Genomic DNA, 23522 nt, shown 5'->3' with positions numbered 1-23522 from the left:
TGTAGGTTTGTAAACTTTTGAATCTTGATTTTCTCGTAAAATAATCATAATTTTGAACAATTTTAATTTTTCCAATATTTGTCATTAAAATTGCATTAAGTTATACCAGAGATATATATTATATGTCTCAATATATGTCTCTGGTTATACCATTTACTGTGTCGTGTGTCTTCTCGATAATATTTTCTTCTGTTCATGATCCTGCCTGTATCAATCGCAATACTTGATCACCATTACTTATTCTTTCGCGTTCATTTTTCTCGATATACCGAAGGATAGCCGCAAGAGGGCCATCGGTAATTGTTAAATCCTTCTGCGGTAACTGAATCATGCTAAGACTATAAATTGAATCTATATAGTATTTGTCCCAGCTGAATTGAATCTTGGGGAATATATTTCTTGCATGGAAACTAATTGAAGATTATTTCTGATTTGTTAAAATGTAATTTTGAAGAGTTTTTTTTATTCTATTAATTCTTTGTATGTGTGTCTGAATCAGTCAATGTTGACACCAACAGTTTTCTCAATCTGTGCCACGTACACGTTGCACTGTGTGTTGTTGAGTATAGCAGAGTCACGAGAGGGATGATGCGGTAGCGTGCCAATACATGAACTATTGTTAGTGAGAACATTTTTGTGTTTTCTTCTTTTTTTGCCATTAAAATGTTCGTTTGGTAATTTACTATATCATAGTAAGTGTACATAATGTAATAGTGTATTGTGTTGTCTGTTTTGTAAACTTTTGTAATTAATCTGTTAACATATATGTTATTCATTGAATCTCTTGATAGAGGAAATAAAGAAATGAATGAATGAATGAATGTATGTGTGTCGCATAATGATCAACCAATTTAGATTGTGATAATAAAATGTGTAGGTATTAAGAAAAAAATTATATCGTATTTTCATTTTAAGCAGAAGATTCTGCGATATAGTTTATATATTTAAAACATGTTTAAAGCACAAAGTGCGACACTAGTGGAGCCTGAACTGTTTACCCTTTTGGTCGAAGTACCCGAGAGTTCACTGCCAGTTTATGGTGGGGTTCGTGTTGCTCGGTGGGTGCCTGAACTGTTTACCCTTTTGGTCTAAATACCCGAGAGTTCACTACCAGTTTATGGTGGGGTTCGTGTTGCTCGGTGGGTGCCTGAACTGTTTACTCTTTTGGTCTAAGTACCCGAGAGTTCACTACCAGTTTATGGTGGGGTTCGTGTTGCTCGGTGGGTGCCTGAACTGTTTACCCTACTGGTCTAAGTACCCGAGAGTTCACTACCAGTTTATGGTGGGGTTCGTGTTGATCGGTGGGTGCCTGAACTGTTTACCCTTTTGGTCTAAGTACCCGAGAGTTCACTACCAGTTTATGGTGGGGTTCGTGTTGCTCGGTGGGTGCCTGAACTGTTTACCCTTTTGGTCTAAGTACCCGAGAGTTCACTACCAGTTTATGGTGGGGTTCGTGTTGCTCGGTGGGTGCCTGAACTGTTTACCCTTTTGGTCTAAGTACCCGAGAGTTCACTACCAGTTTATGGTGGGGTTCGTCTTGCTCGGTCTTTAGTTTTCTTTGTAGTGTTTTGCTTTTCTGTTTGGTTGTGATGTTGTCCGTGTTTTCTTGTACCTATGAAATCGCTCGGAGGGATTTTAATTGCTCAAAAGGTAGCTTTTATTTGTTTTAAAAGAAACGTAATTTTAAATGTCCTGTTGTTGATATAGTGATTTTAACACTGACCTTTGATACAATAAATGTGATCAAAGTCAAACGAACCTGTCCAACAGACATGTAGAATTTTCCATAATCTGTAACTCTTAATTAATGGTTAATTTAAGTCACTTATTATATATGTACAGTTTATTATCTGTCGCTAAACCATGAACATTAATTCAAGGACACCAAGATGACAACAGAGACTATACAGTTAGTCTAAATAATCTGTGAACAAGGCAGAAAGCATCCAGGTTCCGTACTTTGAGTTATGAAATATAGAGCTATATACATATTACTAACACCGCAGCCGCAGCATTAATTATATGTCTCATATCACGCGACATACGCTTGTAGCACGGTAAAAAGCTCCCAAGCCCTTATTTTTGTATTGTTATACAAGTATGTGAACCGAATCAAGCTAAACTGGCATACGTATTCGTATATATTTTTTTTCAATTCTCAAACAGAGTTGGAGTACATGTGTTTATCCCTCACAAAATAATTTAATGAAAATACTCAAATCGATAATATAAAAAATCTTCTCAACCTTTCCTTATTTATTATTTGTTTTAAGTACTTATGAGCACGTTAAAAATATGCCCTATACTATATTCAATTTGAACTTGCTTTCTCGGATTAAGATTTAGCCTTATTTTGGTTTAAATACGCACACGTTTCTCTAATTGATAATTAGAATCTAAAACCACTCGTAAGCTGCTTAATCTTCTAATCTGTTCCTCGCTCGTTAAGTAACATAGTAAGATTATGTCAAATATATGCTAAGGTCACACTGCACAGTTCAATAACAGAGTCTGGAAAAACTACGGAATTATTAATGGTATATTCTGAATCATAATTAACTTTTCCCTAAAAGGTACGTATAATTTAAACTTCTTTTTACAATAATTCACACATGGGGAAAACAAATATACATGTAGATGTATTGATATTCTTTAATTTAAAAATATTCTATGGTGACTTTAAAGTGAATAGTTGGGAATGTTTAGCACTTAGGTCAATTGCTTGCTATAGACTAGAACATTTTGTTTTCAATTTCAATCTAAATTATTAAAGTGAGCTATAGTGTATTTTTTTGTCAGTTGCATACACATATGAAATTACAGAATTTTATATGATTGCCTAACCGACAATTGTCCATTAGTTTTTAAATGACGAAGAACAGTAGTACGGAAAAATACATTTTGAGCATTCGCAAAAAATTTAAAAAAAAAATATGATATTATGTTCATCCTAAATAAATAAGCATATTCCCAAATTTCAGATGGCAACGGATAATCAATGGTCTGGATTGTTAATAGTGGTTATATTTGTTGCAATTTTCGCCATTACGTCAGTGTCTGCAATGGCGATATATTTTTTCTGCAAATGTCACCACAAGAAAAAGAAGATTAATATGCAGGTGCGACCAGCTCCGAACAGGAACAGATTAGAAGACGAAGATGACAATGAAGATGGAGAGCAAGGTTTTATTTTATGGTTTTATTTCAATTAATAACATCTGACTCTACTGACAGTTTTGACTTTTCAACTCTTTGCACTACACTTCCACACAATCTTATCAAATAAAAGTTAGCATATTGAATCCAATGGTTGTTTGAAAAATCTAATTGCAAATGTATTTGCTTCAACTCATTTAAAGACTCTTCACAAACTAGAAAGGTAGGTTTGCTAGATATAATTACTGGAGGTATAATGAGTTGACTGCAGCGGTTAATGTTTTAATTCTTTCATAACATTTATGTACGTCTCGGCAATGAATTAAAGTGTATCTACAGGTTATATGCCGTTCCTATGGAAGCCAATTTTGTCCCTTCTATAACAGACTTATTCTAAGGCCGTGTGGTGACATTTATATGTTATTATCTGTGTCATTTGGTCTCTTGTTAAGAGTTGTCTCCAAGGCAATCATACCACTTACACTTACGACAATGGGATCACGTTTCTTTCAAATTTTTACGGAGATGTTGTTTACGAAGCACGGAAATTTAGAAACAATATGGATAAACTAATTGAACCTTAAAAGAAACTTAATCTAAAAGGTTACCAACTCGACACTGTAATTATATCTTTAAATGTTGTTTTATTGGTAAAAATGTTGACGTCATCACTGAATTAAAACCTAATTAATATTATTGTTTTATATATACATATACGTATTTTTATGAAACCCAGGTGATCGTGTGGTCTATATTTGTTTTCTGTGACTGTATCTTACATTAATTTGTAGGATCCTTTACTATAGATAATTTAGCTGATCTATAAAAATAACATCTCCATTCCTTATATATCATGTACTGTAGTACGACGCTAGATTAAAACTGACGTGGAAAGGTAACACCCGGCCACCGAAAGCTTTATTTTTATGAAGCCCAGGTGGTCGTGTGGTCTAGTGGGACGACTACAGTGCAGGCGATTTGGTGTCACGATATTTAAATAGTATGGATTCGAATCCCGGCGAGGGAAGAACAAAAAAAATGCGAAAGCAAATTTACTGATCTAACTTTGTTGGGTTGATTTTTAGACGAGTTGTACATATACATATAAATATGTATATGCAATGTTCTAAATCTGTCGATACCTATATATTGGCATTGCAAAGGCAATGCTTTTCTCTGACTGTAATGACGTCTTTACACTAAATCCATTGGATGTCGGATGTGTACTGATTTATACTATAGTCTTTGATACATGATTTTTTTTTATTAGTTGTTAAAGGCTTTGAACTAGCTGTCAGTAACTGCAAGTACAATCGGAAGTGTACATAAAAAGTTTTTGTTGTAAAAGGAATGCATAAATAGCCTGCCACGTGCAGTCTGTGATTTTGTTTGATGTTTTCTGCTTTGTATCACAGGCGTTTGTGGAGTGGCCCCCTTTAATGAAATAAGGATAGAGGGGATTTTTTTTTCAGTTTTAAATAAAAAGGGGATGATCAAATCCAACAGCGCCCGTGCTTTGCATCAATCTGATGAGTTAAACCCTTTCAAACGATTTTTTATAGTTTTTTCATGTTTGCACCGTTACACCATTGTCCCCGATTAGGAGAGGGTTGTGCGCCTACAAACATGTTCAACCCCGCCACATTCTGCATGTCAGTGACTGTCCCAAACCATCAGCATGTCAGTCAGTGGTTTTCGTTTGTTGCTGAATATGATGTTTGTTGGTTTTTGTCATTTCGGGGCCCTTTATAGAGGATTATGCGGTATGTGTGTACCTCATTGTTGAAGACCGAGATCTGACCTATAGTTGTTAACTTCTATTTCATTTGGTCTCTGGTGAAAAGTTGTTTCATAGGCAATTTTACCTCATCTTCTTATTTTTATATATCAGAATGAGGCATTTTCTCGGCCTATTGAAAAAAATCAATAGAAATATAAAACGCATTCATCTCATTCTCAGTACATGTTATATTTATTTCGTTTGTACATTTGTTCTTTTCCAGGTTTTCTGTTTCAAAGGAGAGATGACGGTTTACAGTGGGTAACCAATACGAATAGGTATACACCGAATGCGAGAGGTGTCGGTGGGATTAACAATTCACCTGAAAGACTGGATACGCCCGCTGTGACTGGTATAGGTAGTAGTTACATGGCACCTCTAAATAAAAGAAGGAGTAGGGAGGATAGAGATATTTTTAAGTCACAAAGACTAGTTAAAGTCGACGAAGATGGTATAAATAAAAGAAGAAGCAAGGAGGATAGAGATATTTTCAAGTCACAAAGACTAGTTAAGGTCGACGAAGATGGTACTTATGATAGTCATAACAGTGATTATATTGTCCCAAAAACCATTAATGTCAACAAAATCAATAGAAAAAGACGGCATAATTCTAATATTAAGGACAACAACGTACAGTATACAGGGATCACAGACAATTACAAAACAGCACAAATTCTTAGAGTTGATCATCACGATGACAACGTCCAAGCCTTTGGTGGTATCTATAGGACGCCACAAAGAGTAAGATCTCGAGAATCTACCTCACGTGGATCATGTGCAAGAAGCATGAGCCCTTTTGGTGAGAAAAAAACAGAAGAGTCAATGGACCGTGAAAACATTCAGCGAGGCAGAAGAACCGCGGACAGTACACAACATAATCCTGCACGGTTCATGTTCACAGCTTCAAGTAAAATGGCTTGGGGGTTTGACTCTTGATAGCTATTAGAATCAACAGGCCAGAGGGATTCAGTGCAATTACTATGTAATGTTCAGTCCTTTGAACATAATTTTATTACCATTTGAACAAGTATTTAACAAGAATATGTTATTTTATTGACTGTTCATCAAAATAAAAGAGAGCTTATGAATTGTATTTGAATGTATATACCAGATATGTCATTTATACTGCGTTTCTGGCGTACAACAATAATATGCTTGGTATCCTTGGTGAGTTTTTGTCTAGATGCTAGTGCATGGACAAGTGTTGACAAAGTAATATTAATGAAATGTTAATTTTCTGTATATTGTCTGTCATATAATGTCCATTGAATTATTTGAAACATCAATGTTGTTCTTCTCCAGGCAAATATTGTCTTGGTCCTTATCGTTGGAAATTTTGGTTGTCAATGCCCATCAACTTCGTATTTGATATTCTTCCCCTAGCACCCCCAAAGTCTTTGAAAAACGTAATGCGCGTCTGGCGTACCAATTTATAAGGTTGTTATCTTTGATGAGTTATGATCAGTTATTGAAGCTTAAACGTCGGCTTATTGCTTCATTGAAACCAAAATGAAAATTAATGAGTAAATATAACTCCAATTAGAAAGCAAATTGACAGTTTTGATCCGACGACTTATTTCTGTATCTTGCTTGAAAACTTGTTTTATAGACTCTGAGACCAGGCATTATCAGCGACGTCACAATGTGAGAGGAGAAGTTATCAGCGACGTCACAATGCGAGAGGAGACGTTATCAAGCTTGCTTTTGTCAAGCGTTAAACTGTCTTAGTGAGAAAGAAACGACCAGTAATAGAACGATAAAAAGATAATCGGGTTTTCTTCGTATAGATATCGTAAAATATCAATGTGTAGAAAACCCGATAATCTATACATATCAAACTCAAGCTTCTATATCACGTCTTGTTAGAAAAGAAGTCTGTTTGTTTACATTTTTAATAATATTCACTCGAAAAAAAAAGTGGTCACACTCGAAAAAGCCCGATCAAATCACTCGAAAAACCACGATCCTAGCCGGACACTATACCTACCGTGACTCTAATAACGGTTAGCGCCAGTTTCTATAAGGAGTCATTTGATGGTTCAAGTGGTACTGATATTTTTGAAATCTTAGATTGCAGATAATTTTTGCTGTAACGTTTGACTTTCCACCTATCTATAAATGCTTTCAAGACAATGATAAACAATCAAACTGATAATTTGAATAAAAATGCACAGTTGGGAGATCTGGACATAGGATTATTTTCACTCCTTGAATATTAAATATTAAAGTTTTTAAGATAAAAGTCAATTTAGTTTTACTATTAATTATGCTCCCTGTTTAGCTATACTGGTCATGTAAAAACTATTTAATCTGTATTAAATTTATTAACTAAAAAAATGCATTAAGGCAAAGTATGCGCGATATTTTAAATTTTGATGAGAATTTGTATTCATTTAGTAGTCTTCAATTTAGAATATGGAAACGTTATATATGTAGCATTCAACATCTTGTGAAGTTGGTCTATAATGGGATAGAATGTGCATGAAAAGCGTCGAAACTATTGCCTTTTGATCGGAAATACTTACGGAATGTTTTAATATTCTGTTAACATTTCCACTTCAACTTACTACAAAATCTTAGTTAAGTAGGTAGAAATCTGATGAGAAATCTTTTGAGGTTCTTTCTTCAAAAATATTTGAAAGTGGCTTGGTTTGTTTCCCGTCCATCTGTATGTTCATGTCGAAAACAAATGATCATTTTTTTGTTTTACAATAAGTAGGTCTTATAAAAGACGATGCTTGGAATATCACTGGAAATAAGGTTATATTAGACAGGGTAGACATTTGGCTTGTTAAAAGACCTCCTTCAGACCATTCAAAGGGTTAATGAAAGATTCCTTTAAGGCACAGAGAACGTGACACTCTCTCTGCACGAGACATTAAATTCAACGTTACCATTGGGAGCAAATATATACATCCTGTACAGCCAGTCAGTCAGCCGCTCACTTTTTCAAGGGTTTTCAATGACTGTCGGTCGGAAGAAAAACTATATGCATGTATATGGTATGATCATATTTTAATAGCCCAGTCAAACCCTTGAGATTGTAGCAGCTGACAAAACGGTTAACAATTCTAGCATTGTTTGTTGCAAGGACATATACAAAGTGATGATAATATACACCAAGGTCCGTAAACTATTAAAGCCAAGAAGGAATAGGCAGCAGTTGCTTTATTTTTTCGTGAAAACGAAACATATGTTCCAACAAATATTCATGCTACAGTGTTTTATTAAAAAAAAATATCACCTAGTTGCTACTGAAATTCTCCCTAAATTGAGCAAGAACCATATAGATTCCTTATCTACATCCAGTAAATGTTTAGACTCTTCTGGCCTCATTCATTATCAAATTGTATGACAAAGTTAATGTTCAGTAGAAACATATGTTATTTACTCTACGTAAAATGGATTGGACACAACTAAACCATACTTATGAAGTCGGCTCCGAATTACAATATACCAATAAATAAAAATATGGGCATGCAAAGCTTATGTTGAAACCAATACAACCGTGTCTATCGAATAGATCTAGGAAGATGTGGTGAGTGCCAATGAGACAACTCTCCATCCAAATAACAATTTAAACCAGATGCTCTGCAGGGGGCAGCTTTATACGACCGCAGAGGTTGAACCCTGAACGGTTTGGGCAAGTTTGGACACAACATTCAAGCTGGATTCAGCTCTAAATTTGGATTGTGATTAAATAGTTGACACAGCATAGGTTTCTGACACAGAATGAATGTGGTCTAATGAACTTAAAATATTTTTTTTTGCCTTTGAGAAATTAACTATGCTGTTGAATATTAATCCTCTCAAAAAAATGTTTGAAGAAATTTTCTTTCTATTTATGAAATCTGAAATGAGAAAAATTCAACCCCCCACCCCCATTTTTTTTTCACATCCCCCTTTCCCTTTTCCAAAACTGATCTCAATTCAAATTTCTAATGGAGTTTGCAACAATAAGTACTCATTTAAATACATCATAAAATATTAAAATGTAAAATAAAGTGCTTGTTATCACTGAATGGTAAAGATTATTTTACTTTATCAGTTGGTAGTAAAAGTGAATATACATTGTATATTGTATAAAACAATGATTTAAGTTGATTCAACTACTATTCTGGACAAAGAAAGATAACTCCAATTGAAAATTTCTTGCTATTGCACAATATTGTGCAATTAGATATTTCTTGCAATTGCACAATACTGTGCAATTGAAAATATTTGCTATTGCACAATACTGTGCAATTGAAGATTTCTTGCTATTGCACAATACTGTGCAATTGAAGATTTCTTGCTATTGCTGAATACTGTGCAATTGAAAATTTCTTGCTATTGCACACTACTTAATATAATAATTTTGGATCCTGATTTGAACCAACTTGAAAACTGGGCCCATAATCAAAAATCTAAGTACATGTTTAGATTCAGCATATCAAAAAAGCCCAAGAATTCAATTTTTGTTAAAATCAAACTTAAGTTTAATTTTGGACCCTTTGGACTTTAATGTAGACCAATTTGAAAACAGGACCAAAAATTAAGAATCTACATACACAGTTAGATTTGGCATATAAAAAAACCCAATTATTGAATTTTTGATGAAATCAAACAAAGTTTAATTTTGGACCCTGATTTGGACCAACTTGAAAATGGGCCAATAATCAAAAATCTAAGTACATTTTTAGATTCAGCATATCAAAGAACCCCTAGGATTCAATTTTTGTTAAAATCAAACTAAGTTTAATTTTGGACCCTTTGGACCTTAATGTAGACCAATTTGAAAACAGGACCAAAAATTAAGAATCTACATACACAGAATCGGCATATCAAAAAACCCAATCATTCAATTTTTGATGAAATCAAACAAAGTTCAATTTTGGACCCTTTTGGACCCTTAATCCTAAACTGTTGGTACCAAAAACTCCCCAAATCAAACCCAACCTTCCTTTTATGGTCATAAACCTTGTGTTTAAATTTCATTGATTTCTATTTACTTATAATAAAGTTACTGTGCAAAAACCAAGAATAATGCTTATTTGGGCCCTTTTTTGGCCCCTAATTCCTAAACTGTTGGGACCAAAACTCCCAAAATCAATCCCAATCTTCCTTTTGTGGTCATAAACCTTGTGTCAAAATTTCATAGATTTCTATTTACTTAAACTAAAGTTATAGTGCGAAAACCAAGAAAATGCTTATTTGGGCTCTTTTTGGCCCCTAATTCCTAAAATGCTTGGACCAAAACTCCCAAAATCAATCCCAACCTTCCTTTTGTAGTCATAAACCTTGTGTTAAAATTTCATAGATTTCTTTTCACTTTTACTAAAGTTAAAGTGCGAAAACTAAAAGTATTCGGACGACGACGACACAGACAACGAAGCCAATGTGATACCAATATACAACCAAAAAATTTTCAATTTTTGCGGTCGTATAAAAAAGTAAACCATTATAGGTCAATGTATGGCCTTCAACAAGAAGCCTTGGCTCACACCAAACAACAAGCTATAAAGGGCCCCAAAATTACTAGTGTAAAACCATTCAAACGGGAAAACCAACGGTCTAATCTATATAAAAAAAATAATTTTAAAACGAGAAACACATAAATTTCATAAACAAACGACAACTACTGTACATCAGATTCCTATCGAAGTTTATTTAAGTCTATGATAACTTCATCCATTTGGAGGTAAGTTTGTCTGAGTTTTGTTTTCCTTTCAATGCAGATGTATCCCTTCAGATATATGAATCGCAGTAAATGACAAAACTTCATGAGCACCCATCATAATATCTCTGGATGTTTGGCACAAAGTTTTAGTTTTAGTTTTTTTAATGCTCTTCAATTTATTTGGCCTTCCAACGGTTTTGATTTCAGTGTCACTGATGTGATAATGATTGTATGTTGATAGGGGCATACAATACAGTATGAATCCAGTATAAGTAAACCAGATGCTCAGTAGGGCAAAGCTTTATACGACCACAGAGGTCGAATCCTGAACAGTTGGGCAAGTATTGACACAACATTCAAGCTTGATACAGCTCTGAATTTGGATTGTGAATAAATAGTTGACACAAAATAGGTTTCTGACACAGAATGAATGTGGTCTATAATTAAATTGGACATTTACCTAAATTGTCCAATATCCAAAATCTAAATACATGGTAGATTCAGCATATCAAACAACCCCAATAATTCAAATTTTGATGAAATCAAATAAAGTTCAATTTTGGACCCTTTTAACTCGATGTGGACCAATTTGATAAACATCACAACCTTAATACATGGTTATATTCAGCATATCAAAGAACCCCATACATTGAATTTTTGTTGAATCCCCAAAATCAATCACAACCTTCCTTTAGTTGTTATTAACCTTGTGTTAAAATTTTATTGATTTCTGTTAACTTTAACTTAAGTTATTATCTGGAAACCATCCGTCTTCGGACGACGACAACGTGATACCAATATATGACCGCAAAGTCGTATAAAAACAAAAGGTCAACAACAAATGTTGGACAAGTTTTCATGCACAGAGTACACATTTGAACAGTCAAGGTCCTACAATCTGGCCATACCTGTATATTGGCATACCATGTTTTTCTCTGATTGTAAATGACGGTCTTTGCATTAAATCTATTGGAAGTTGGATTTGTACGGAATGATATTTTAGTCTTAAATACATAAGTTGCTTAATAAGTTGTTTTTTATACTTTGAACTAGTTACCAGTAACTGCAAGTACTCTCAGATCTGTACATTGTGTCTAGGTTTTTTTTCTCTTAGTTTGTGCTTTGTATTGATATACTGAGTTAAGCACTTTTTACCTGACTTTTACACCTTTGTCCCATGTTAAAGGGGAGGGTTTTGCAACATTTTTAGCTGTGCAAACATTTTGTGTTTCCCTGTCCCAAATTAGGAGCCTCTATCATGGTGGTTGCCATTTGTTGCTGTACATCATATTTTTTTATGTATACAAGAATGCAAAAAGTAACAAACTAAAGTAGATTTCACAAGGTCTTTATTAACAAGGCAAGTGTAACTGTTTTAACCATGATAAGATGGATTAAATGTGATTTAATTAATGAACATTTAAAACTTGCTACATTTAAAGACAAAAAATTTAGGAATACACAATTGGTGAACATAGTCAAACATTAAGTTATGAAGAAAAATAAAACCAAACAGCATCACCCTAAAAATGATCCAATAATGGAAATCAATTGTTATTCAATAACAGCATACTCTATAATGAATCATCACACGATTTTGTAATAGAAAATTATTGAAGTAAATATCATTTCTTAGCTTTTTCTGAGAAGACAATACATATGTTCCAACCTAATTTCTCAAAAAATATTGAAATGGCCATTGATGAATAAGAAAAGGCCTCACCCTGAATTTGATTACCACATAAATTAAGAATTTAAAAAAAAAAAAAGTGCACCTTTAACCCACATTCATTTATCATTATTATAAAGACTCGCTAGGAAACATGCAAGTTTAAAAAAAAATAGGGTTGGTTGGCCTTAAATCAGAGCTGATGATGACCTGCAAAAATGTTACCTCCATCTTTTTATGGGCGTAGTCCACTTTTGTAACATGTACTTTTAGTCGTTTGTAAAAAATAAAATTTTGTGATTTTAACATATCTTAGATAGGTTAAATAGAAATAGAATTTGTTATTGAAAATTAGAATGAATGAATTGATGAAAGAATATCCAAATATGACAACATGATTGTTATGGCTTTATCCAAAGAAGTTTGATAATGAATAAATTAGTGCATATGTGATTGCTGTCAGTATGATTGAGTATGTATATTTAGGTATAGATGCTTGCCATCTAATTAAAATGTAAAATGTGTACAAACAAAACTATTGATTTATTAAATCTTTCAACAAGTTATAAAATGCATATTAAACTACCATAAATGTTTTGATTAAATCCCTTCTGAAAAAGTAAAAATATGATGTAAAAGAGAAAAATTATCTATGTAATAATCACTTACCATTTATAAAATAAAATTCACTATTGGTTTATGATAAATTTTTATACATTTTTTTTATCCCTTAGACTAAAAACCCACTAGTATATTTAAAATAACAGATTCATTTATAAAATGCTCTGTATGAAAACCATCAACCTTTGACCATGAATTGATATGACAGTTCAAAATATAACCTGTTTGTATTAACACAACGACTACGACCAGCTGCGAGAGTGGGATCTTCTTCGTCTTCTAGGGCTACGACTCCTACTACGACTGGAACTTCCTGAACTGCTACTACTGCGGCGTCTGCTACGTGATCTGGTTTTCCTACGTGATCTTGATCTACTGCGTGAAAACCTAAAACAACAATTAGCCATAAAAATAAACTTTCCTGTATAATATTTTAACACCCCATACCTATCACTTTTCAACACATACAATATATTAAATATGGAAATCATCTATTTCATTGGAACATACCACAAATTGAACTAATCCACAGATTTGAAGAAAATTAGTGTTTCACCATCTGCTATCTTTTTATTTTGTAAGTTTTGTTAATTGATTTAAGACCAGAAATAATTCAATGAGTAGCACAACAAAGAATTTAAAAGATATGTTTCAATGGTATGAATATTCACAAATATAAGACCTATTAAGGTGTATGTGTAGCAAATTTTTCTCTTACTTTTATTCACCCATTGGACAAAATCCGAACATTGATAAAATCTAGTCTCATATAAACTTTACAAGTCTTAAAAATTAACAATCTTAAAGGATTTAAATTATTATTGCAATTTTTTTTTAAATTGAGTAGAAATGTTATTCAATGCTTTGTGTTGCTACAGATGGCATTTTCACATAAAATATTTGAAATCTAACATAATGGCTAAATTGGCTATCCTTCAGAATACAAGGTAAACATTTTCCATTAATTATCTTCATATAACAATATTTATGATAATGTTAGATCACAAAAGGAACTAAAGATAATTACCTTCTTCTACGGGGTGGTGGGGATCTTCTAGACCTGCTCCTATAAAGAAGAAAAAATTATGGAAAAAAAGAAGTGTATAAGTGTTTATATATATATATATAGCAATTGTAAACATAAACTTTGTACAATGAAAAAAATTGTCAAGTAATTGCTCGGATTTTAACACATGGAAATCAAATCGAAATGTCATGTGTATTTCAATGAAACAACAATAAAAAGAAGTAAATATACATTCTCTAACAATAGACAAAATTTGCACCTGCCCTAAGTCAGGAATCTGATGTACAGTAGTTGTCGTTTGTTTATGTAATATATACGTGTTTCTCGTTTCTCGTTTTGTTTATATAGATTAGACCGTTGGTTTTCCCGTTTGAATGGTTTTACACTAGTAATTTTGGGGCCCTTTATAGCTTGTTGTTCGGTGTGAGCCAAGGCTCCGTGTTGAAGGCCGTACTTTAACCTATAATGGTTTACTTTTTAAATTGTTATTTGTATGGAGAGTTGTCTCATTGGCACTCACACCACATCTTCCTATATCTAAGTAAAGTTGTGAATAACTAAACCTGATTGAATAAGAAAAAGAAACTTATTTTTAATAGAACTTCATTAGTATGAAGTGTCACAAGGTGAGTGATTAGATAAGAAAAATATCATACCATTATACAATCCAAATTTTTTTTTGCGGTCGTATAAAAAACAAGTAAAATCATAACAGTTCAGCAATTAATTAATAACCACAATTTTGTTTTACCTTGACCTTGACCTGCTTCTTCTTGGTGATTTGGATCTTCTTCGTGGTGACGGTGACCTTCTCCTTGGAGATATACTACGTTTTCTTGGAGACTTGCTGCGCCTTCTTGGTGAAGGTGTTCTCCTTCTAGCTGGAGATTTGGTACGTTTTCTTGGTGATGGAGCTCTCCTTGGTGATTTTGAACTTCGTCTTGGGGAAACAGAACGTCTTCTGGATGAAGACGACCTTCTTCTTCTTAAAGGAGATCTTCTTATAGGAGGTCTTCTTCTTGGTGAAGATGATGACCTCCTTCTTCTTGGTGGTGATCTTCTGCGTGGAGAAGGAGACGATCTCCTTCTAGGCAGACTTTTTCTTGGAGATGGTGAGGATCGTCTTCTAGGTGACCTTTTTCTTGGTGAAATAGATGATCTCCTTGGTGGAGACCTTCTAGGTGACGGAGATGACCTTTTCCTTTTTGGTGGGGATAATCTCCTAGAAATTGTCCTTGGTGAAGGAGAAGATCGTCTCCTTGGTGACCTGTTCCTTTGGGATGGAGAAATTCTCCTGGGAGGTGACCTCTTCCTCGGGGATGGGGATGACTTTCTCCTAGGTGAAATACGTCTTCTTGGAGGAGTTTCTGAACCTTTTCTAGAGGATGATTTTCTTGATGATCTTCTAGCTGACAATTTTGAAGGTGAGGGAGTCCTTGACCTCCTTATAACACGTCTAATGGTTGGTGATGTAGACCTTTTTTTAGGAGTCCTGCTTCGTGACCTGGATGAGCTATCGGATTTATGTCTTGTTGCTGGTGAGGCTGATTTTCTCACTACTTTTCTTGGAGTTTCCTTTTTTAAAACTGGGGGTTCTGTCAAATCTTGTAACCTATTATCTAAAGCGCTCTTTCCTGTGTCTGCATTTGAGTTAGTGTTTTTTAGACTTGAATCACTTGATTTTACAGGTATAGGAATCTGTTCTGTCATAACATGGCTCAACACCTTTTCATAAATGGTCTCCTTCTTTACTCCAACCACTGGTATTGGCAGTACTGAAGACTTACTATCTTTCATTGGAGGGGGTGGAGGTGGCCCTCTTTTACCTTCATTTTCCTTGCCATATAAAAAATGACTTGTTGGAGATGCTGATCTGGATTTATCTGAGCTTGAACTGTCGGAATCTGATTCTGAGGATGAACTGCCTTTATGTTGCTCCTTAGCTTTAGAGGACACTCTGTCTGTTGGAGAAGGAGTTCCTGACCGTCTCTCTCTTTCAAATGCTGTTGCTGGCATTTTGATTGGCGAAGCTTGATGCGGAATATCTGCTTTTGGTGGATTCTTTCTATCCCATCTACTATGATGTCTGAAAACAAATTGGAATTCTGAATTATATTTTATGAAAATTTGACAATACCTGGTATTATTGATGACTTCAAATAACCTAGATAAAGACTGAACCTAAATGTTACAAACACAGATATCAGAATCTATGATCCCTTTCGCTTGACAAGAATTAGTTACACTACAGATACTACACATGTCTGATTTGAACTCCACCTTGCTCCTTTAGGTACTGTGGATTCATTATTATTCATTGGATACCATCTTTCATGGATTTCGTGGGAACCACGGATTCAAATGTTCAACGAATAACATATTTTCAACAGGTTTTGTATAGAAAGATTAGCAAAACCCCAATATCCAATATCCACAAATATGCAAGGATTCAGCAATTCACGAAAATTGATACCCAGGAAAATAAATGAATCCACAGTATAGATATATAAACCGGATATTTGAAGTTGATTATAAATAACAAATGAATTCCAGATAACGATACAGGTTCCTCCTGTTAAACAAATGGTAGTCAATCAACATATTTTTAAGCATTTATGCTGGTAAAAGGGTTAAAATATGACTGATAATCTTTTTTCTAATGTAATATGGCAAGTAATTACTTAAGATTAGAAAACTATGTATTTTACAATCAATCTTCTATTCTTGAACTTGTTAAAAATTGTCAGAAACTGACAGTTCAACACATGTGTATTGCCTAGAAAATAAAAACATGTTCCGCTTGTGAAAAATTCGCTTTTCAACAAAATTGAATGGTTTTAATTTGTAAATCAAATAAATTTCAATAAAAACATGGCACAACAATGAACAACAAAATTACAACAAATGAAGATGTTTGGAAATCAATAATGATTTTACAGTGTTATCTAAATGAACCTACTTGGCCATTTCTGATGCTGCCTCAGCCACCTGTGACAAATTAGGTATTGGTGGAGTCCTTAATCGGTTTTCCTGTGTGCTATCAACTGGCTGAAACAACAAAATAATACAATGAATAAAGACCAAGACGGATAAAGGTCTTTTAAATATGATACTCATATACACTTTAGATCAGGTCTATTGTTTAGATGTAATATTTTAACAAGTCAACATGGTATACTAGAATACTCAACAGTGCTGTTTGGTGTAAATGATTGATAATGTTTAATGTGGACATCAAAATTATAGTCTTCATAAATTTATAATATGATTGATCTTTTAGTTTTCTTCTACACTTTTAAGTTGTAACTAGCTTTTAAAACCTCAATAATTAAACAACTTCTTACTCATAGTGCAACCTTCTTATACTATATTTTGTTTTTATCTCAGTATAATAAAATACCTGTAGTCCTTTAATATAATGAAATTAAATTAGGAAAAGAAAATTTTAAACAGTATTCTAGTTCAAAATAAATAAATTTACATAAGTACAAAAATGTGTATGTATACTGAATTAATACAAAATGATGGCATACTGATAGGTTCCAGCAAAAGCTGCAATCATTTAGAAAGAAATTGATAAGGGCTATTCCAGACATAAACCAATATTGAATTGTGAGGATAGGAGGAACTTTAAAAAAATGCAACCAACCATCCCTCCTGCATTTAAATATGTTAAATATGTTATAGACCTAACACTACCTACAATTATTATACCTTGATATAAATAAGGAACTAATTTCTCAAGTCAGTACACTTTCTCTAGTTAGTCACGTACCTGAATATGTACAGATCTGTGATACTCTTCTTCTTTGAAATGGTCTTCAGGATCTGGAGGCGGCTGCCACTTTATTTTCTCCTATAATAAAATCATATCCTAAGTCTTTATGGTATGAGGCATGTACATAAATGAACTCTCTCATTGAATATATTTGTACAAGACTTTAATGCTTACCAGAAAATTGATTTAACCTTATTGAAGTTATTTTGAAAGCAGCCAGTTAGAAATGTTTTATGTCAAGTAAAAAATTAAAATTAAATTTTTATTTTTAGATGTATGATTATTCCCTATCTACAGTAAAACTTATAACTATTTATACTACTAGAACACACCCGCGAAATCGCGGGCATATACAGCTTGTGAACTGTTTTTTGTAAAAGATATTATGTATGGAGAATTACATAGAAGGTATAGGTCCCTTTTTCCAAAGTCCGATATTTGTTTCCTTTCTGTTAAATTCAATTATATTCGTGTTTCTGGCCTACGACCATAATTATTCTTCTCCTTTGCTACAATGCTTCTTTTGGTAAAAGTCAAATCAAAATAAAAAATTTGCACCGTTTCAAACATGAAATAAATGAAACTGCTTATATATAGACCATTATTAGTCTAAAAAATATGCTTCTATGACAATCCATCAGTGCTTTTTTTAGAGCCTTATTAACATACCAATGGTAGGATTTGAATCATGTATAAATGACTAATACCGACTAAGGCTAATTTGATGGGTTGTCGATCGGAGGGGTCCTGATCCCGAAATCCCGGGCTTAAAACCATGAAACTGAGATACAGAATTTAAAGAAATTCATATCCCGAAATCGAAAAATATATTCCCGGATGCCTGTGTCGTTCTTTACGTGACGATAAGTGAATGACAAAAATGATTGTTTTTATTTTCACACGGCCTGGGTCGTTGCTTACACTTGGGACAACATATAACGATTCAGGCAATGTGAAAATGGCTTGCATGAATCTTAAATAAAACATGATAATATAGACTATGCCTGTGTGGCTACTTACGTGACAAATAAAACATGATAATTTAGGCTATGCCTGTGTCGTTATTTACGTGACGATAAGTGTGAAAATGGGCTGCACTTGGGACAACATATAACGATTCAGGCAATGTGAAAATGGCTTGCATGAATCTTAAATAAAACATGATAATATAGACTATGCCTGTGTGGTTATTTACGTGACAAATAAAACATGATAATTTAGGCTATGCCTGTGTCGTTATTTACGTGACGATAAGTGTGAAAATGGCTTGCATGAATCTTAAATAAAACATGATAATACAGACTATGCCTGTGTCGTTATTTACGTGACAAATAAAACATGATAATTTAGGCTATGCCTGTGTCGTTATTTACGTGACGATAAGTGAATGACAAAAATGATTGTGTTATTTTCGCAAAGCCTGGGTTGTTGCTTACACTTGGGACAATGAATAACAAAAATGATTGTGTTTATTTTCACACAGCCTGGGTCGTTGCTTACACTTGGGACAACATTCTTATATAACGATTCAGGCAATGAATCTTAAATAAAACATGATAATATAGGGTATGTCATGTGTAATGTAAATTTACCAAACTTCTAGCAATATAAACGGAAGAGGAAGTTGTCTATGAATAAAAGGCGGAGTGATGACGGACACATATCCGGACTTCTTTTTTTCCGTTTTTCTCCCAAAATAACCGAAACTGAATAATCATAAGAATGGATGACAAATGCGACTATGCATGGTACCTATAAGACATATAGTCACAATGATGAATTAATTGTGGAAGGAGGAGAAGCGACACCAAAAATGAGGTCTTCTCGTTTAATAGTATAGATTCTCTGGGTCTTCCACGACCGGTAACTTTGTAATCTTAAATGGGATCTATAAAATATATAAGTTTCTCACTGAAGGTATCCAAAGAAGGTAACCAAAGATTTTGCGACGATGCAAATATTAAAATTTACAATATAAATAAATATCTTTAACCAATGAATTCAAATAGCAAAAGCTATGCAATTAACAAATATATACTTATTCAGCTTCATGTAAATTCTTTAACAATGAAATACATTAAATATGAAATTTGGAGTTTTACCAAGGGAGCTAATAATTAATTAATAACACTGTCTGCCACACAGCATTTTGGGGACTCTCCCTCTTGTATCTTTCCTCCCTCTTTTATAGTTGACTATGCGGGAGCTTCTCTTATTGGGGACATTATGATGACCTATAATAGTTGTTAATTTCTGTGTCATTTAGTCACACAGAGTCTTCCTCATCGCTTCCCTCAATCTTATTCTATCACCAATAGTTTCAACACCTAGTCTGATCAAGTCTTGATCAGTAAGGTGCTGAAAAGTGTCATCCTCTATCCTCTCATCTTTAAACTTTTGAAAGATTTACAGATTAAGTTCTGCAAGAGCACGTTGTATAGCCAAAACTGCTAAGTATATTGATTAAAGTGCTGAATATAATACCAGATCTGCACAATATAATGATTATTCTACTGATCATTATGATGTTACTGCTCAACATAATTGTTATACTACTGAACATAATGAAAAGGGAACTCATAATCGAGAAAGAAACGCTGAAAATAATTAAATGATCACAGCATATACTAAATATGAACAACGGAAGACAGCTATGGCGTTCCATACGGGTCCGTGACTGAATTAAAGTATATAACTATGCCCAAGCCTTATCTTAGTATTAGTACTGTCATCTGATAAAGTCATGCTGATTAAAAGATACACAATTTTCTCTGCTTTCAAATCTTTCTGTTTGAACCCGTCGAACTGGAACTTATCAATTATTGGTAATATTAATTATTTGGAAAAAAAAAGGTCCTGGAATGGAGTATTTTTTAATCAACAGCATTGTCCTATATTAGTTATAAATAAAGTTGAATTCTTTGATTCGCTGTTTTACGTCATGCCCGCTAACAATTTGAAACTTATTTTTAGTCCAGATTTTTAGTATTCGTATTGTTATCTTAGAAAGTCTTACGGATTAAAATACTACAATAGGTAACAATTTGACAATTTAGTAGTGTCAACCCTGTGATTATGACCCGTGTATATAGCATATTAATCCTGAATACACCGTATGGTGGTGCGCCTGTCAGATGAGGAACGTACAGATAAGGTAATAGGTAACAGGTGATTATACTATTGGTATTGGTATCGGACTCGACCCGGAACTTCCTAATTACTGGCAATATTAATTACGTGGAAAACAAAAGGGCCTGGAGTGGTGTAATTTTTAATCTACACCTTTGTACTATATTAGTTGTATATAAACTTGAATTCTTTGATTCTCGTTTTTACGTGATGACAGCTGACAAATTGGACCTCGTAATTTTAGTATTATAGATGTTTATAAATTTATAACCATTTAGACTAAGTTAATAAATACAAGATTTTCTTGACATCATAGAGTAGGCTTAATGGGGGAATGATTGATTATCGTAAATGCTTATACAGTCCACACAATATGACAGTGCAAAAAACAAAGGTTTGGTTTAAAAAGGATTGTTTATATACCTCAACTTTCCTTGTTGGTTTCTTCTTGTTTTTGGAACTGGCAGAGCTGGAATCACTTGAATATGACTTTGATCTTGACCTTGATCTTCCAGAGCCTGACTTTGAACTTGAGCTGCTGGATGATCTTGATCTAGACACCTTTTTCTTTTCTGGAGATATATTTTTATCTGGTACCCTAAGAGGACTAGCTTTTATAGGAGCTTCAGTTGTTGCCAAATCATACTGAATTTTACTTTCTTTTTGACCTGGGGATTTCCCTTCAACATGACTACTTCTTCTAACATCCCTTTGAGGACTAGCTGACCTTGACCTAGAGCGTCTCTCAGTGGATGGCTTTCTGAATCCATTGACCTCTGACTTTTGGTCCCTTGTAACATCAGAGTGAGGTTTGTGGCCTTGATTTAAAATTTGTCTGAAAATAAATTATGGTAGGTATTTAATTAAAAGGCAATGCTAATGTGTTACTGAACCAAATCTGATAGCCTTATAGAGTGTATGATAAGGATTTGAGAGGGAATTCAATCTTTGCTATAACACAATTCACATTAACATGACTTATTACAAATTTGTGCTAATGCTTCCGGTTGACAAGGGCAAAGAAGATACTGTTGTTTCCCTTTTGCTGAATGGCAAAAAGCAATTATCTAGTTGCCCAGGTGTTCACAAAAGTCATTTTCCTCATTAATAATTTTTCATTTTTTTATCAAGTCAATATAACAACAATTTTCTATTTCTAAGTATAGAAATTCAAAGACATAGACAATATATTTCATTAGAAATGTCAGGAAAGAATTGACATTGTAGACTAGGCATATATTATTTCAAAATCAAAGAAACAAATTAACTTTTCTCTTTCAATTCTGCCACTTGTTATACTATTGTACATCAAAAGATCATGATTTTCAGCAATACAAATTTGTTTCATTTTACTTTTGATAGTATGTTTTATCTATTAATTGCATCAAAACCAAAATGTTCCTTTCCAAATCACTTATGAAAGATTGTTAATTTTTTGTAAATTGTTCTTTGTAGACATAAAATAAGATATGATTTGTCCAATATGAAAAGTATTAAATCTACAAGATATACAAATGGCTAGATATATCATTGTTAAAACCAAACATTATGACATGTGACTGAACCTCTCTTTTAAGTTTTTACACCCCTCATTATGATTTTAGTGTGAGGCCTAATGACAATATCAATCAATCAGACTGAGATATTTTTGTGGTATATGAACCATTATGCTGTTGTTTACATGTATCTGTGTGTTATTTTTATGTCTTCCATTTTAAAAACAATTGATAAAGTTAAACCCAATACATACTGTGTGAAGACTGGTCTTTCAGGTTCCTTAGATTTCCATGGTTTTTGTCCTGGTTTCCAGTGTGTAGGAGGAGGGCTATCAGATTTCAGTTTCACTGGTCTGCAGATGAAATATTAATTTGTTCAAAAATTTATTACCAAAACCTTAATTTAGATTTAGACAAAACACCCAACTAATCCATTAATCAGTGCTAAAACAACCTCAACTAAAATTTTATACATCCGAAGATAAACTTGACTCTCATTTGATTTTTGCCAAAGGTTGACATTAATCAACATGTCTATTTATCTTGCAAACGAAGAAAATATTTGTAATGTGTCAGTATATACCTGACTTGTGGATAAAGTTGACTGTTGTTCAATAGCCTGAACATGTTTAAAATAAAGGTTAGAGAGCAAATTCTTATATTTAACATCACTATGATTATAACATTAAACACTTAACAATCAATCTAAGTGTAGAAATCAACTTCATGGTATGACTAGGAAGTCTTGAACATACCATACATACTGTATGTACACAGTGAGCAAGTTATCTTCCAAGATAAGTCAGCCTATTCAGAATTACCTCAAAAATCTATTTAATATTTACACACAATTATTGTGATAGAAAACTAAAAGGAGTAGGTCCAGTAAGGGCGAATTTTGGCCTCAAATTTCAGGTTCATCTTACGAAAGATTTTGGACACTTTTTAAACACTTAAGTGTCTATTTCAATTGATTCAGTTAGTTTATGTGAAAGATTTTAACTGATTAAGTCACTAAAATCCCTCCGATTCAAGCTAAAATATGAAAAATCTATCAAATATGCAAAAAATTGTCACTTTTCAGATGGTTTTTGTCAAAACTGAATGTGGCCGCATCCATGTTCATCCTCAACCTTTATATACGTTATGTATTATCATCAAATGCAACTTACATTTTAATATCATGAATTAACACGAATGCGGCCAC

General features: G+C 33.4%; 1 protein-coding gene and 1 long non-coding RNA gene across 4 annotated transcripts in view; one reads left to right on the top strand and one right to left on the bottom strand.

Annotated features, from left to right (window-relative positions):
• The first annotated feature begins 2483 nt into the window (after positions 1–2483).
• On the top strand, positions 2484–6005 carry LOC143062361 (uncharacterized). Its single transcript, XR_012974711.1, has 3 exons — positions 2484–2573; positions 2982–3183; positions 5160–6005. It is a non-coding gene; the product is annotated as an uncharacterized LOC143062361 (long non-coding RNA).
• A 5922-nt stretch (positions 6006–11927) lies between these two features.
• Positions 11928–23522, bottom strand: part of LOC143064125 (uncharacterized) — a 36851-nt gene continuing 25256 nt past the window's right edge. For all 3 annotated transcript variants that reach the window (XM_076236712.1, XM_076236713.1, XM_076236714.1), the window contains 7 exons: positions 22570–22668; positions 21243–21654; positions 17688–17768; positions 16872–16960; positions 14664–15998; positions 13913–13951; positions 11928–13272 (listed from right to left, as the gene is read on the bottom strand). In XM_076236712.1, the coding sequence (XP_076092827.1) occupies positions 13128–13272; positions 13913–13951; positions 14664–15998; positions 16872–16960; positions 17688–17768; positions 21243–21654; positions 22570–22668 (2200 nt within the window). In that variant the 3' untranslated portion in view covers positions 11928–13127. The remainder of the gene's footprint in view (positions 13273–13912; positions 13952–14663; positions 15999–16871; positions 16961–17687; positions 17769–21242; positions 21655–22569; positions 22669–23522) is intronic.

The sequence above is a fragment of the Mytilus galloprovincialis genome, chromosome 2 (genome assembly GCF_965363235.1).
Source record: "Mytilus galloprovincialis chromosome 2, xbMytGall1.hap1.1, whole genome shotgun sequence".
NCBI classification, from domain to species: Eukaryota; Metazoa; Mollusca; class Bivalvia; order Mytilida; family Mytilidae; genus Mytilus; species Mytilus galloprovincialis.
This window is presented reverse-complemented; position numbering and strand designations above follow the sequence as displayed.